General features: G+C 55.4%; 2 protein-coding genes across 3 annotated transcripts in view; both read right to left on the bottom strand.

The window, feature by feature from the left end:
• Window positions 1-904: 904 nt before the first annotated feature.
• On the bottom strand, window positions 905-3341 carry RCE1 (Ras converting CAAX endopeptidase 1). 2 transcript variants are annotated; one of them, XM_040970697.1, is made up of 8 exons: window positions 3124-3341; window positions 2884-2986; window positions 2712-2795; window positions 2430-2508; window positions 1822-1989; window positions 1652-1723; window positions 1448-1510; window positions 905-1241 (listed from the first exon to the last, which is right to left on the bottom strand). In XM_040970697.1, the coding sequence occupies exons 1-8, from the start codon at window positions 3312-3314 to the stop codon at window positions 1006-1008; spliced, it is 996 nt and encodes a 331-aa protein (XP_040826631.1). In that variant the 5' UTR covers window positions 3315-3341; the 3' UTR covers window positions 905-1005. The 2 variants fall into 2 exon arrangements, with proteins under 2 accessions (XP_040826631.1, XP_040826632.1); XM_040970698.1 differs by lacking the exon at window positions 3124-3341 and having other exon boundaries at window positions 2712-2791; window positions 2884-2980.
• Window positions 3342-3420: 79 nt separating this feature from the next.
• The window catches only part of CUNH11orf80 (chromosome unknown C11orf80 homolog), an 84031-nt gene continuing 70767 nt past the window's right edge, over window positions 3421-16684 (bottom strand). Inside the window, exons 9-14 of the mRNA XM_040970805.1 lie at window positions 14504-14625; window positions 13351-13461; window positions 11445-11543; window positions 5448-5523; window positions 3593-3705; window positions 3421-3522 (exon numbers count right to left, since the gene is read on the bottom strand). Of these exons, the coding sequence (XP_040826739.1) occupies window positions 3421-3522; window positions 3593-3705; window positions 5448-5523; window positions 11445-11543; window positions 13351-13461; window positions 14504-14625 (623 nt within the window). The remainder of the gene's footprint in view (window positions 3523-3592; window positions 3706-5447; window positions 5524-11444; window positions 11544-13350; window positions 13462-14503; window positions 14626-16684) is intronic.

Here is a 16684-nt window from a genome sequence, read left to right as displayed (position 1 = left end):
CTCTGGGGGAGAGGGGGCAGGCATTGGTGCTCTCCTTTTGAGATTGGCCTGTCACAGTGAGCCCCGGCCTTGCCCTCTGTGGACAAGACCCCATGGGTCCCATGCCCACCGCACTGCACAGGCTGGGGATCTTTCGAGAGTGGGGTGTGGAGCTTTCAGGCCACCCGGGCCACCACAGGGAGTGACCTGAGCATCCTTTCCAAACTCAGAAACACAAGTGTGGGCTCCCGGGCTACGGGAGCCACAGCAGGCCGAGAGCAGGTAGGCAGGACCAGGTGGGTTCTGAGATGCCCAGCTGGCTGCACTGCCTGGCAGAGTAGCTCCTCTCAGGGCAGCAACCCGTGTCCCAGGTCCCCAGGATGAGTCCCTGGGTCCTTGTCAGCCAAGGCTCATGCACTCAGGGGGGCTTGGTGGAAGCCCCGTTAGCCATACTTCCATGTTCCAGGACACTGGCTGGAGTCGCCAGCACTGGGCCATGTCAGGTCACTGTCCCACCTGACCCTGCAGCAAAGCACAGGCACAAACCTTGTCCCCACATCCTGACGTGTGGCTGGGACTCCAGCTGGAGTCCACACCCCAGATCCCAAGTGGACTGACTGCCAAGGACCTGAGGCCGTGTTACCCAAGTTAAATCTCTTTAATATCCCAATACAAAGTCCTGATGCAAAACGACAATGAGAAAACCCTGGGAAGCGAGGGAAGGGGTTTATAAATTAAACAAACAAAAATCAAAAACCAACCCAAGCAGCTGTGTTACAGATGCAGAGGGGCGGCAGGCCGCGGGGGTGCTGGCTCCTGGCCCAGCCGCGGCCCCCCAACCCTGCTGCGGAGGGGCTACCCTGGGGGAATCTCTGCTCCTTCCCTTGGTCCCTGGGATGAACTAGCTCTGGCTTCAGTCCCCTATAAAAATTCCTGAGATCTTGGGGAGCCCAGCCGGCCCTCCCTGCAGTACCCGCGCTGCAGAGGGGCTGAGGAGCCCGAGTCCGTGGGTGCACGCAGGAGGTGTCAGGAGCACAGGGGGAGCTCTGTGCTCCCCGCCCGCTGCAGCAGCACACACAGGGGCAGGCTGCCGTAGAGCTTGGGGTCCGTGAGAGGCTGTAGCAGGAGCAGGAAGAGCCCCACACCCAGGGCATAGCCTGCCAGCAGCAGCCACCTCTGTGGGTGTTCCAGGGCTGCGCATACGGCCGGGAAGCCCATGTAGTTGCAGAAGGAGTGGCAGAGAACAGGCCCGATGAGGTGTCCTGGGGGAGACAGGGTGGCTGAGGGAGCACCTGCCACCTTCCGGGGCCTGGCCCGCCTCTTGCAGGAGGCCGAGCCTCCCCTGCCGCACCCAGACACCCGCACCCGCACACCAGTCTCTGCCTCCTCCCCTCCCCGGCTGAGGGCAGAGGACACCTGCTGCCCCTCCTCCATCCGTTCCCGTGGCTCCCGATGCCCCAGCACCAACCTGTGCGGATGAAGAGGAAGGCGGTGTAGGCACCGAAGACGGCCGTGTAGGAGAACTGGAAGGCTGGGGAAGAAAGGCAGGAGTGACAGTCCTGTCCCGTGGGGGCAGCACAGAGACCCCTGTGTCTGGCTGCTCTGCGCCCCGGCTCCTGCAAGTCTAGAGCCCCCACTCTCCCTGCAGCAGGTGGGGCGTCCCAGGACTCACCTGCAGACAGGAAGATGCTCCCCACGCTACTCTGGCGGAAGCGCAGCTGCTCGATGATGTGGTGGAAGTGGGCTGAGGGGGTCAGGACATGTCAGCTGTCCCCCCGCACTGCCTCCCCGCAGGCCCACCCAGACACCAAGAGCCCACAGGGGCGGGCTGGGCGGACTCACCAACCCCGAAGAAGAGTGGGCAGGTGAGCACGGCGGGGCCCAGGCCCGTGCAGGGCGCCAGCATGGGCAGCATGCAAGCCCGGAAGACCAGCTCCTCCGTCAGTGGGGCAATCACCTGGTTGCGCAGCCAGCGCAGGTCTGTGAGGCAGCGGGCCCAGGCGCGGGGAGCTGAGGGGCGGGACACGCTAAGGGTGACCTGTTGAACCGGAGGCTCCCAGGCCGCTCCCCACAACCTAGCCTGGCCACGGGCTCCTGGGGGCCAAGGCTCCAGACAACTGGCATAAGGGGAGACGGCGGCCACACTCTTAGAATCCACAGAGACAGTGCTTGGACCTACAGGGAGGAGCCCCACGGGACGCCACTGCCATGGACACTTAGCCCCAACCTGTGGGAAGCAGGGAGCACTGCTCTGAGGTTCCTTCAAGCAGGGCGAGGACACCCTATGGGCAGGAACCACTGAGAGGTCACCAGCCACAGGTCCCGCCGGACAGACGAGATGTACCAAGGGAAACGGCATGGCTCCAGACTCAACAGATCACGGTGATCCCCTGATCACCGGGGTAGCACCCTGGGCTACCTGCACCACTGCCCCAGTGTCCCCGACTCACCCATGACGACCCTTAGCCCTGCTGCCAGGTCACAGGGGCAGTCCATCGTCAGCTGCATCAGCGGGCCCAAGAACAGGATCTGGGGCAGAAATGGGATGGGGACGAGAACGTCCACCACAGGCCGTGGCCTTCACCCAAACTTCTGGCCTGGGCCAGCCTTGAGAGACGGGAAGCTCTTGGGCCTCAGTCCGGGTGTCTCGTCAAGGGCCAGGGGCCACAGCACGCATGTCCTGCTTCCCTCCCACCAACCAGGCCCAAGCAGGGAGTGGGCAGGCCGCTCACCATGGTCAGTAGCAGGGGCAGCAGTGCTGCGGGAAAGATGCCCTCCAGCCGGACGCCCATCAGGGTGAGCAGGGGTGTGCCTGGCTGAGCCACAGGAAAGGGGGCATCAGCCTGGCTCCATCCCTGGCACCCCCCAAGCGCTGCCCCGCACCCCCTGCCCGCCCTTCCGCACCTGGATGCCCGTCAGCTCCCGCCAGAGCAGCACGCACAGAGGCGACAGGCTGGACACCACCAGGACGCTGGTGAAGCGCCGCTTGATGACGGCCGGGTGGTCCCTGCAGGGTCGGCGGGGGTCAGGGATGCGGCCCCGCCCCTCCGCTCATCGCCCAGGCCCCGCCCCCCGCCGCCAGGCCCCGCCCCCCGCCGCCAGGCCCCGCCCCCGGCCCCGCCCCGCCCGCCGCCGTGCCCTCACCTGGGCAGTTCGCTCTTCCAGACATACAGGCTGCCCACGTAGGAGCAGGCCAGGCTGAGGCAGGAGAACACCGACACCCAGCAGCACAGCCCGGGGCCCGCCAGCGCCGCCGCCTCGGGCTGCCGCTCCAGCCGCCGCTCCGGCCGCGACACCGACAGCAGGCGCAGCCCGTCCCCGCCCAGCGCCGCCATGGCGCCCGGACTCGCGGCGCGCACCAGTGACGCGACCCGCGGCGCGCCGGCGACGTCACGGCCCCGCCCCGCCCGTCACGGAGGAGACGCGCGTGGACACAGAGCTTTATTGGGGGCCGCGGGCGGGCGGGGAGGCGGCCGCGCGGGGCGCCGGGCCGGGGCGCAGCCACTCGGACAGGTTGGAGACCTCCTGCAGCCACAGCGCGTCCTGCGGGACGGGGCCCGGCCGTGAGCCCCGCGCCCGCCGCTGCCCGGCCCGCCCGCGGCCTCCCCGTTACCTCCAGGCCGCCCCACACGCCGGGGGCCGCGGGCGGGCTCGGGGCCCGGGCTGGCCGGGGGGCTGGCCTCTCGTCCTCCTTGCGCCTCTTGCTTGCGGAGGGCGCGCCGGCCGCTGGGAGGAAACAGGCCCACTCACCCCGTGCCCGGACGGGGGTCCCGGGGTGCCGACCACGACCAGGCAGGGGGCAGGGGGTCCCGGGGTGCCGTCCCCGACCCGGCAGGGGGCAGGGGTTCCTGGGGTGCCGTCCCCGACCCGGCAGGGGGCAGGGAGTCCCGGGGTGCCGACCCCGACCAGGCAGGGGGCAGGGTTCCCGGGGTGCCGACCCTGACCCGCCCACTGTCTCTGTGTGCAGAGGCCCTGTTAGCCGAGTCCCGTGCAAACTGAAAGTTAAGTGGAACTGGCCGACATGACCCAGGTTAGCCAGCCTGTCCAGGGGAGCTAGATTCCTGAGTCTTCTCCGGGAGCCGCTCAGCTGCCAGGGAAGCGGGGCTGGAGCAGCTGCGGGCTCCCCGAGACGCCTGCTGGGCCACTTCAGACACGGGGGCCAAGAGGAATCCGTGCTAAGTCTGCAAAGCCCTTTGTGTGCAGGCTAGAGCGCCATCCTAGGTAACCTAGGTGATGTCCCATGCATGGTCAGGTAACCTGGGGGATGTCCCAGACAGGTAACTTAGGTGATATCCTGTGCCCAGACAGGTAACTTAGGTGACTTTCTGTGCCTGGCTGGGTAACTTAGGTGATATCCTATGCCCGGCCGGGTAGCCTAGTTGATGTCCTGTGCCCGGTCGGGTAGCCTTGGTGCCTGGTGGTGAAGGAATGCACTAGGGGGCCCCGAACGGCGTCGCTGTGTGTAGGGAGCAAGGCCAGTGCAGAGTTTGGGCACAGAGGAATGTGCTGCCATGACTATCAGGGGTGACCTCAGGGCCTGGGACACCCACAGGGCTTTGGTGAGGGCAGGCCAGGCCTCTGGGGGTGGGGGGCAAGGGGTCAGGGGCCAGAGCAGCCCTCAGGGAGGCCAGGGGAGGCAACTGGGCAATGAGGCCACCCGGAACCCAGGTGTGGTCAGTGGGCCTCTCGAGGCCAGGGTCCTCAGCTGCCTGAATCTCCTCAATACGTAAATATGGAATTGTAAGTGGTATACTTACATGCTTAAATCTGATTTTACAAAAATAGCATTTTGCTTTATGCAAAGCCTTCACTGTAGCAACAGTGCCCCACAACACATGAAAAGATGGCTCCAGGGATGGAGGATTCAGGAACCCATCTCCGTGCAGCCCCGCCCTGTGGAGGCCTGTCTGTGGTCCTGGGGGAGTGCTGGGACACCCCCGGCCTGCCTTGCTCTGCTGTGAGAGGAGAGCCACAGTCCTCCATGTCAGGGCGTTGTTTCTGAGCACAGAGGTGAGGAGGAGAGCTCTGGGCAGGGCCTGGCACCCGTGGGTCCTGAACTGCTGAGAGGAGGGACATGTGTGGGGACATTGTATGGTGCAGTTATCAACTCCAGACACCCCCATGCAGATTTGGAGTATCTGACTCCAGGCAGGGCCAGCTCAGGAGCAGAATGGAGTAATATATTGTGGGGGAACAGCTGGAGTCAACAGTGTGAGGGAGAGAAGGGCCCACGGGAATCCAGGCACTGAACCTGCCTGTCACCCCAGCACACATACCCATTTTGCCCCAACATGTACCCTTTTCTGAAACTGCACAAACGGTACTAGTCATGTGTGCTCATGAACTTGTGGGGGGCGATGCAGGCCGACATGGCTCATGGGAGCTCAGGGTCCCAGCATATGGCTGTGGCTGCTGAAGCCAGGGAGTTCTGGGGTGGAGCCGGAGCTGCCCCACTGGGAAGGCCTTACCCTCAGTGTGGTCAGCGCTGACATGCTCACGGGCAGCCTCGGTGTCCTGGGCTGATGCCTCTTCTGGGGTCAGCTGCTAAGAAATGGGGAGTTCCAGTTGAGTTTTGCAAAAGTGTGAGCGTGAGACCACACGGGCAAGATTGTGGCTGGTGACCTCACAAGGCTGTCCCCTCCTCTGACTTCCCACTCACTGTCCCCCCACCCCCTGACCCCTTCCCGGGCCACAGCCTGCTCACATCCCCGGGCTTACATCTCTACTTCTGCACATCCTTCCCTGAATATCTCCACAAACATCAAATATGCATTCCCGAGGAGCAGTATCTGACTTGTCACCCTCAATCTTGTAGTTTTCAGCTTAAGCCACTGGGTGCCGCTCTTGTGCCACTAGCAATCACCAAGGGAAGCTGTAGAGACCCTGAGAGAAGCCTGGGCTCTCCTGGGCATCCCTGGGCCGGCCATGTGGGCCTCCTGGTCAACACTGTTTGCTCAGGGGCCAGGGGGTCTCAATGCAAATCGCCACCTCACTATTTAGTGGCTGTGTGCCACTGGGCACGTTCTGAAAGTTCTCTATCCCCAATTCTTCACCTGCAAAACTAACCTAGCCAGAACCATCTTTAAGGACACTGAAATGCTGGTACAAGATTTCCTTCCAAGACCTATGACCACTGCTAAGACCCTGAGGTCATGAGCCATCTGCCAAGGTATCTAGGCTAGAATAGCCCTGAGGCCATGGACCATCACGGTATCCAAAGGACTGGGCATAAGAGGTCAGGTTGTTAGTTTTGAGATCTCACTGGGATGTCAGAGAAGCTTGAGCAAAGCACTAAACAGGCTGAAGAGACACTCCTTCCCCGCGCCCCCAACACACACTAGATCCTGGGTACTGTAATGGCACGTGACTTCCCCTAAACCTATCAGAAGACTAAGGATGTGGAGGCCGGCAACGAAAGCGGCTACCACTGACACAGATGGACAACAAGCAGTGCTTCCTTCCTCATTTCCTCCCCTCACCCCGCGAAAGAAAAGTTGAACATCCCATCGACTGTTCCACACCTCAACCCTCCCCACACTAATCAGACTTCACGCGGGCATGTATCCCTCTCAATGGTGTAAACAATATTAAAATCGTTTTTTAAAAAAGCCACCACCAGTGACAGCAGCATCCCATATGGGCACCAATTTGAGTCCCAGCTGCTTCTCTTCTGACCCAGCTATCCGTTCGTGCACTGGGAGAGCGGAAATGGCCCAAGTCCTTGAACCCAGCCCCTGGCTTCCGTCTGGCCCAGCCCAGCCTTTGTGGCCACTTGGGAGTGAGACCCAGAGGATGGAATCTCTTTTTCCCTCTCCCTCTGTAACCCTGCCTTTCAAATACAAATAAACCTTAAAGCAGTTGAAGATGTGGCTGACTACAGTAAGTTGATTGTGCAAACCCCCAGCACCTGTGGATGCAGATGCAGTGATGGAACCTGGAGTTAGGGTGAGCTCTTATTCCAATTGCCGGTGTCCTTAAGGGGCAGAGGGATGTTTGAAAGATACATGGGGAAGGGCCAAAGATGAAATTGTAAAACTGCAATTCAAGGAACGCTGCCCACCAGAACCTGGAAGAAGCAAGGAAGGATTTTCCCCTAACGCCTTTGAAGGAAACCCTGCCAGCCCCAGGATTTTGACTTCAGACTCCAGAACCAATGTGTTGTTTTGTCATGGCAATGGCAGTTTCTCACAGGGAAACCCACACAGTGCATGTGGCTTGGTTTGCTCAGTGTGTGGGCACCAGGCTCCCAAGCCCAGGGCGACCTAGGGAGAGGATCGCAGTGAGCCAGCTGAGACACTCCAGGGAACTGCTTCCTGGAAGGTGCACACAGCCCGGGGCACCCACAGGAGTGCTCCTGCCGGCCGGCCCTCCAAGATACACCAAGCAAGACAGTGGCCACACCCACGGGATGGCATGACCCTTTTAGGGTGCTGGGACACCCCAAATCCGCTCATCCAAGTCAGCAGGTGAAGGTAGAGAGGGAGAAAGATGAGCAGGAGCTAAAGGCCCTGTGGTTGTGTCGGACACAGAGTCCAGAATTTTGTTAACAATGCTATTGTAATATAACTGACAAACTGTCGTGTGTGTGTGTGTGTGTGTGTGTGTGTGTGTGTGTGTGTGTGTGGCCCTTGTGGGAGACCCAGAAGATGCTCTTGGCTCCTGGATTTGGATCAGCTCACTCTGGCCATTGCTGCCACTTGGGGAGTGAATCAGCAGAGGGTGGGTCTTTCTATCTCTCATCTCTGTACACCTGCTTCTTCAATAAAAATAAATCTTTAAAAATAAGTAAATCTTAAGGGGAGAAAACATGTATTTCATTCTTGTAAAGGCATTCTGACTGAAGAACTGTACGTAGAATTGTTTCCCCTTAATATAAAGATGTTGCTCCAACTTACCTATCAACCTGTAACTCTGTCTCTCAAGTAAAACAATTTGTGAAGTGTTACCTGTGTGAATAGCTTAGAGTACTGTGCAGGATGAACCAACTGACTGCCTTGACAGAATCCATCCCTGGCCGGTTGCTGAGCTCCAAGCAGGTATGTTTCTGTTGCACTGATCACGTTCTGTGGGGTGGGAGCGTTCACAGCCCCACCCACCCCTCTGCTTCGGAAAGACAGGACAGCGGGCGTACAACACTATACATAAAAAGTGTTGTTTTTTAAAAAAATAGTTCCTCCACTCAGCCCCAAAAGGAAAGCCTATATATATATATATATTTATTATTGGAAAGGCGGATATACAGAGAGGAGAGACAGAGAGGAAGATCCTCCGTCCAATGATTCACTCCCCAAGTGAGCGCAATGGCCGATACTATGCCAATCCGAAGCCAGGAGCCTCTTCCGGGTCTCCCACGTGGGTGCAGGGTCCCAAAGCTTTGGGCCGTCCTTGACTGCTTTCCCGGGTCACAGGCAGGGAGCTGGAAGGGAAGCGGGGCTGCCGGGATTAGAACCGGCGCCCATATGGGATCCTGGGCGTGCTAGGTGAGGATCTTAACCACTTGCGCCACTGCGCCAGGTCCGAAAATAAATCTTTAAAAATATATATTGGCAGACCCAGCGCGGTGGCGCAGTGGTTAAGGTCCTCCTTGCCTTGCACGCCCAGGATCCCATATGGGTGCCAGTTCTAATCCCAGCAGCCCCGCTTCCCTTCCAGCTCCCTGCCTGTGGCCTGGGAAAGCAGTCAAGGACGGCCCAAAGCTTTGGGACCCTGCACCCGAGTGGGAGACCCGGAAGAGGCTCCTGGCTTCGGATCGGCATAGCATCGGCCGTTGCGCTCACTTGGGGAGTAAATCATCGGACGGAAGATCTTCCTCTCTGTCTCTCCTCTCTGTATATCCGCCTTTCCAATAAAAAAAAATAATAAAAATAAATTTAAAAAAAAAAGATTTATTTTCATTGCAAAGCCAGACATATAGAGAGGAGGAGAGACAGAGAAGAAGATCTTCCATCTGTTGATTCACTCCCCAATTGGCCGCAACAGCCAGAGCTGTGTGCCCATCTGAAGCCTAGAGCCTCTTCCAGGTCTCCCATGCAGGCACAGGGTCCCAAGGCCCTGGGTTGTCCTCGACCTCGACTTCCTTCCCAGGCCACAAGCAGGGAGCTGTATGGGAAGCGGGGCTGCTGGATTAGAAGCGGTGCCCATATGGGATCCCAGTGCCAGGATTTCAGCCGCTAGGCCACTGCACAGGGCCCAGGAATGCCAATTAAGTTGCTCTGACTGCGTTAACCCAGCATGTCAGTGCTTGCTTGTGTTACTTCCACATCTTCCTCAAAGAAACAGTCATTAACGGCTTTTTGCTTTCCACTGAGTGTACATAATTTTCAATAAATGTAGGAATTTTATGTTTACCACGTTAGTCTTGCAACACTAAAAGAAATTCTGAGTATCAGAATGGTGGTAATGATGGTAATTTCTCAAAAAACAAAAAAAGAACCATGTTAGACAGAACATTGTTTTGACATATAATTCCCCATCCTCACAAAATGGCCACGTTACAATAAAAAACTGTAACATATTAAGATAACATTGTAAGTCCATTTGTCAAGTCGGTTTTCTCTCACTGTCCCTTGTTTTCCCTGCTGCTGGCCGCAAGGCGCTGCACCTCTTGCCGAGTGCTGGTGTCTCTGCACCTCTTGCCGAGTGCTGGGTGTCTCTGTGTCCCTTGCCGAGTGCTGGGTGGCTTTGCGTCCCTTGCCTTGCTGAGTGCTGAGTGCTGGGTGTCTCTTGCCGAGTGCTGGGTGTCTCTGCGTCCCTTGCCGAGTGCTGGGTGTCTCTGCGTCCCTTGCCGAGTGCTGGTGTCTCTGCGTCCCTTGACATGCTGAGTGCCGAGTGCTGGTGTCTGCGTCCCTTGCCATGCTGAGTGCCGAGTGCTGGTGTCTCTGCGTCCCTTGCCTTGCTGAGTGCCGAGTGCTGGGTGTCTCTGTGTCCCTTACTGAGTGCTGGTGTCTCTTGCCGAGTGCTGGGTGTCTGTATTCCTATAAATACCCTTGCACCTTGTGATGCTGCACAATTATCCCCAGGGTTGGAACCTTGGGTCTCCCTTTTGCTTTTACGCTTTGTTGGACAGGACGGACAGGACCAGAGGGTCAGAGCGTGGACTGCAGCAGCCCCACTGTTCCCAGCTCCACATGGAATCTGGAGACACACAGCATTTTCCTTCATTGTTAGAGACCAGCGCCAAATCAGCTAATGTGGTTTGACCTCCTTGAGGGAAGACTCCTTCAGTTCAACTCCAGATCTCAGCAAGCAAAAGGTAGACAGAGCCTCACCACAGCATCTGCATTGCTTGACCCTTTGCAGACCTTATCTTATCAAACCTCACGAAAGCCACTGTAGGACTCCATTACATCACTGATGCAGAAGCTGAGGGAACCACCACTTGCTATGCCAGCAGCCCACCCTGGAGTGCCAGTGTGAGTCTGGCCTGCTCTGCTTCCAGTCCAAGTTCCCCACTAATGCTCCTGGAAAGGCAGTGAAAGATGCTTTGGGGTCCTGCCATCTATGTGAGAGACTAGGATTCCCTCCGAGTTCCTGGCTTCCTTCTGGCCCAGGTCCCAGCCCAGCCCCAGCTTTAGTGGCCATTTGGGGAACAATTCTGACAACAAACAATTTCTGTCTCTCCCCCACTCTTTCTGTGTAAATAAATGACTTTCAAATAAATAAATGATTAAATATTAAAACAAAAACATGGCTTTCAAATGTTAAAGAAATTGTAATATGAATGCCAACAAACAGCTAGTGGCAGAACTGGAATTCAAGCCACACCTAATTACGCTCTTAATGTTGTGTCCAGATTTTGAGATCCCCAGAAATCACCAGGAGTCTGGAGTCGCTACAAGGGCACAAGGATGGTTTGTTCAAGCTCAGCATGTCGGATCTTGGGTTCTTGGTTGAGAGCAGGCAGCCGACTGACCAACCGGGCAGCCGGGACCAACACCCCTTACCGGAGTGCACGGCCCGGAACAGCACGCTCACAGGCTTTTTACAGCGGCAGTCTACAATAGCTTGAGAAGTGGCAAATCACAATAGCCTGCAGGGTGAGGGGAAATACCACACAGTCCCTACCTATCTCGGCTGGACAGCCCATGCCTGGCTCTCCGGTCCGGCAATTAAGGTAACCACCCACTTCATCACCTGGAGCCACCTGTGAGATAGCCAGACTTGGGCCTTGATCCATGAGAATTGGGGCTCATCAGTGCTAAGGGTCACACAGGCTGTCTGGCCTGCAAGCTCACACAGTTTCTTGGCAGCAATGAGCCATGAACAAATGGTTGGGATTTTGACTCTCAGCTTCCTCATTTACTGCTTTGTAACACCATGTGTTCTATGGGTTTTCTAAACCACAGGCTTCCTTGCTGAAAGACTGGATCCAAAGCACTTGCACACTCATGCTGGATTCAGAACGCTTACATATCAAAGTGAATGCTTTGCACTCAAGTGCAAATATCAAATACCTTGATATTTACCTGCTTCCTGTCACAGGAACAACGGTGATGCAGTCGCTGCTGGGTGATCTCACGAAATGCTTTGTGCAGTTTGGTCCCCAACTCCCGTGTGTCAGATGCCTAAAATGAGACAGACTGAATGTGCCACGTTCACGTGCTGGAGGCCTAGAGGGGAGAGGGCCGAGCAGACAGCAGAGCAGTCCATTGTCAGATGTCTCGTTAGAGACAGGAGAGACAGAAAGGAGGCCTGGAACACTAGCCACAAGACAGGAGGTGTGGCTTCCGTTTGTTTCTTGCTTCTGTCGCCCAAGCAAGGCCCTTCACACAGGCTCTCTTCCATGTCTCCTCAGGATTGAAAGTGGAATAACCAGGGCTTGAACCAGTGCCCAAGTGGGATGCCCGGGCTGAAGGCCCTGGATGCTTTACTCTTTGATACTGTAACTCCATTTAAGGAAACTTATTCTAGGAAATAATTCAAAAGAAGACACCACAAAAAGGTATCAACTAAAGCACTATTTATAACAGTAAAAGGAATGTAACCGACTTAAATTAAATTAGGCTAAAATAACACAGTGGAATACTGATTAACCAAAATAAAGTTCTAGAACTGCTAAAACAGAAAATGTCAACTTATATGAAAATTGAATGTTCTCATAACTTTAAGAGATAATATGAAAAATCAGAAATTATAGTGACGGATGGGCCCAGTGCAGTAGCCCAGTGGTTCAAGTCCCTGCCTTGCATGTGCTAGGACCTCCTATGGGCATCAGTTCAGATTCCAGCTGCTCTGCTTCCACTCCAGCTATTGGCTTTGGTGTAACCAGCCAAGGGAGGCTGCCCTCCTCTATACACATTGAGAGAGATGGACTAACGTGTTGCCTCCTGGTAAGTCCAGTCAGTTTGTACACGTTCTGACGGGATGGGGAGAAGCTAATGTCTGGGGCACGTGTCATGTGCTGTGGGCACAGTCTTGTCCCCCTGCGCTGCCCCCACGGGGGCCTGTCTGATGGGCACTAATCCCACCTGTGACCCACCACCTCCCGAGATCCAGGCCTCCTCACGCCTCAGCATGAACCCCGAGGGAACAGACACTCCTACCATCACACACATTCAGCCTGCACCTTCAGAGTGACCTTCTGGAGAAGGATTATTACTTTTAAAAAATTTTGTTTCTAATCTGAAAGGCAAGTTTACAGAGTGAGAAGGAGAGACAAAGATGTTTCCATCCGCTGGTTCATTCCCCAGATGGCTGCAACGGCCAGCGCTGAGCTGATCTGAAGCCTCACCTGGGCCTCCCACGTGGGTGCAGGGTCCCAAGGCTTTGGGCCGTCCTCGTTTCCTAGGCCACAGGCAGGGAGCCAGGTGAGAAGTGGAGCAGCTGGGACATGAACTGGTGCCCAAATACAATACCATACTTGGAGGTGGAGGAAGAGACAGTTGAGCCAATGTGCCAGCCCAGAAGTATTATTTTCTTTTCTTTTTTTTTTTTTTTAATAATTTGTAGATTAGGCCCAGAGAAGCTAGAGGCTCAATCCACACAGCTAGTCAGTAAGTGAGTATTTGAAGCCAAGCCTCTGATTCCCAAACCCCTGACACCCACATATTGCCTCATACGTGGACTTCTGGCTGCTCAGCTGCTCCTGGCACACTGTCACCATGAAGCGGCACTGGTGCTCACTCATCTAATCCTAACTTGGCTCTGATCTAGCTGTGTGACCGAAAGGAAGTAGGTATCGAAAGAATGAATGTTCTCATTGATAAAAGAGTGGGCCCACTCCTGTCCATTCCACAAGCACTTCTGAACTCCCTTAGGCCTAGTCCTAAGTGGGCTCACAGTCGGGCCACGTGTTTAAAAGCCCTGCCAACACCAGTATGTGCTTCAGAGACACAAACACCTGAACTGGCCAGCCTCCCCAGGTCTCCTAACCTGAAGGGCCTGGAGACACGTCTCCCGGAAGCTGCTGCTGGTGCTCCCAGTCACAACGGTGAGGATGGAATTCACAGCCACAGACAGGGAGGCCTGCAGCCTCTGCTGGGACTGGGGGACAGAAGAAAGGATGAGACCGCATTAGGACCATGCTGCTGGCTCAGAGGACCCCCAAGGGGCCAGAGGTTCCAAAGGGGGTAGGATTTCAACAACGTCCTCCCCTTCCCACCCCACCCCAGTTCCGGCAGCACTTACTGAGATCACAGTATCTCTTCACATTATGACCCTTAGCGATTACAATAAAATTGTTAAGTGCCCTCTCCTTTCATGCCTCCACAGACAAACATTACGGCATTAATAGGAACTGACATACTGTTTATAAAGGAAAGCATTAATTCTTATTCTCTTAGTGTATGTGTGTGTTGTCTGAAAAAGAGTCAAACAAAGTTAGGAATGTATCACCAAAACTACATAGAACGGAAGAATCGAGAAGTCAGATAGGAAGAGAAAGTCCTGGGGCTGGTGTTGTGGCACCGGGAATTAAGTTGCCACTTGTGAAACTGACATCCCATATCAAGAGCAGACCAGTCCCAGCTCCTCCACTTGCATCCCGCTTTCCTGCTGACATGTGCGGCAGGCAGTGGAGGCTGAGTGCTTGGGCCCTGCACACAATGGGAGACCTAGACGGAGCAACTGTCTCCTGGCTTCAGTCTGGCCCAACCCTTGCTGTTCTGGCCATTCGGGAAATGAACTAGCAAATGCAAGAGTACATGTTTACATACTCTTTCTTTCCTGCTCTGCCTTTCAAATACAGAAATCAATCTCACCCCTCCCCCGCCCCCAAAGAAGAGAAAGTACTGGAAGAAGACTTAGGAAATGGGAGAGGAAGGAAAAGCTTAGTGAGGCAGCAGCCCGAGTCCGTGAGGGAAGGGGAGACGCACAGGCCAGGCTCGGGCTCGTCACCAGCCACTTTGACTGCTACTTCTGTGCCTGTTTATTCAAGCCCATCCATTAGGAGGTAAGACCACACAGCCTAAGTTAGAGCTTGAATTCCAGGCGACCCAAGAGGAGAGCAACAGGGAGGGTAAGGACTCCAGGCCTTGCCCTCTCTTACTCCCAGAACAAGAGGAAGGAGCTGGGCCGTTCTCACTACCTTGGCTGCCTGCTGCTGCTGCTGCAGGACTTGGTCCACGATGAACTGGACCGACTCTCGCACCCTGTGGCAGCTCTCTCTGAGGACGGCACCAAGATGCGCTGTGAGCAGAGTGTGGACCCCTAAAAAGGGAGAAGTCAGAGAATGGACAAGGACGTCAAGATGTCCTGCTCCTGTGCGCTGGGCCAGGGCCAGGACTGGGCGCGGGGCCTCTTGGAAGAAGACGTTCCTTGTCCTATCCACAAGCAATTACTTTTTCTTTAAACACAAACCTTTGTGTCTCTCCCATCACCCAAATCTTCCAAACCCACCCAATGTCCACTTATAAAGGAAAAAAAAAAAAGCTCAAGAAAATTAAACAATCTTCTTTCTGAAGAAGCAAAGGAGAGGCTAAGTTCATTTCACACTACAAATATACCACAAGGACAACAGTGACTGCCATCGGACAGAAGGGAGAGGGTGGGCCTCGTGGAACGTCTCTAAGCCATCGCACTGCCAGCCAAGGTGATGTGTGGTGAGCCACTGCAGGCAACAGGGCGGTTCTTTCTGATACACTTTGGTAAGAACATGACAGAAGCTGACAACAGGCACAAGGTCCTTCTACATGGAGTTAGTTCTGACACAGTGGGCACAGGCACCTCTGCTGGACATCACTCAGAGAAGCGCATGCGCGTCATCACGATGAGGCTGCCCGCGAGCCACATTCCACTTCCCATCCAGCTCCCTACTTACGGCCTGGGAAATCATCAGAGGACGGCTCTGCGCCCATGTGGGAGACCTGGAGGAAGCTCCTGGCTCCCGGCTTTGGATAGGCCTAGCTCAGGCTGCTGTGGCCATGTGGGGAGTGAACCTGCACATGGGAGACCTTTCTCTCTGTCTCGTTCAAATAAACATAGAATAAACCTTTTAAAATAAAAGTAAAAATGCATGCCAGAAGGAACGTTTACATAAAGCACAATAATTCTTTTCTGGAGGAGGGAGTAATGTGGTTGGTTCAAAAGAAGTCTGGAGTCAGAGACAAAGAACACCTATTCCAGGGTCAACTTTATCAGCAACTGGAAGTGAACAAGTCACTTTCCCTTCTCGCCTCCGTGCAGCGCCTGGTCTCACGGCACGCTGGTGGGGATACCCGGGGTGAGATGTGAAGCGTTCTCAAGTGTGCGCTGTACAAATGCACACTGTTCACCGGGACAGTACTGACGCAATGTTCAGGCACCATATGGATTCCCGTTTCTACAGTCAGTCCTAAGAACAGCCTCAAGAAATGAGGTCTCTCTGAAAGCAGACACATGCGCGCACAGGGCCAAAGGTCACTCCGCAAACTGCTCAAGCCCACCACATGATCTTGACGTCGCAGCAGAACGAGTTAATCGTAGAAAAGTTACCATGACAAGGTGGGCAGGAGGCCAAGTCAGTGATTTTTAAAACGACACATGGAGACAGACTGTAATTGTGCGCAATCTGTTTCCTGGGCGATCCTGGAGGAAGACGAGGGGGAGGAGGGGCAGCGTTACTGCATCCTTCCCAGCCCCCTCAGAGACCGCTCCCGAGCCACCAGCTGGGCAAGACAGAAAACACACTTAGGCTTACTAATGCCGTGATTAATTTCTTCCTTTTTCTTCTCGGAAGGAACTTTAATGAACTGAATACTATTATCAACAATGTCAAAAGCCAGTGCAATGGAAATGAAATTACCATTTCGTATCAACACAAGTTTGTTGAAACTGCTGGCAAAAATTACATCCTGGCAACGTCCAAGTAGTTGACGTCTGCAACTTAGGCAAACGCTTCTCTCTCCATCTCACTCTTTCCCTCTGAAATCGGCAGGGGACGTGAAGACGACATTACCAGCCATGTTTAGAAAGCATTCCCAAAGGGCCCAACCCCAGAGCCAGACTGTGAGAGGAGAGAGGCAGGGCCTGAGCCCCCGGCAGCGCTGCCTCCACGGCATGGATCCCGGCAGTGCCGCACTGTCCAGCCATGCATCCTGGCCTGCTCCTGCCACGGGCCTCGGGGGAGTGTGGGTCTGGATGTGTTTGTGTGTAGGTATATGTTGTGCAGATGTGTGGTTATGTGTTGTGTGGGTGTGTGGTGTGTGGGATGTGGGTGGGTATGTGGGGTGTGTAGTGTGTGGGTGTATGGATGTGTGAGTGTGTAGATATGTAGTCTGGCTGTGTGTGG

This window comes from Ochotona curzoniae, unplaced genomic scaffold, assembly GCF_017591425.1.
Source record: "Ochotona curzoniae isolate NIBS_2020 unplaced genomic scaffold, NIBS_Ocur_1.0 scaffold_4937, whole genome shotgun sequence".
NCBI classification, from domain to species: Eukaryota; Metazoa; Chordata; class Mammalia; order Lagomorpha; family Ochotonidae; genus Ochotona; species Ochotona curzoniae.
Note: the sequence above shows the minus strand (reverse complement) of the source record. Positions and strands in the feature narration are given on the sequence as shown.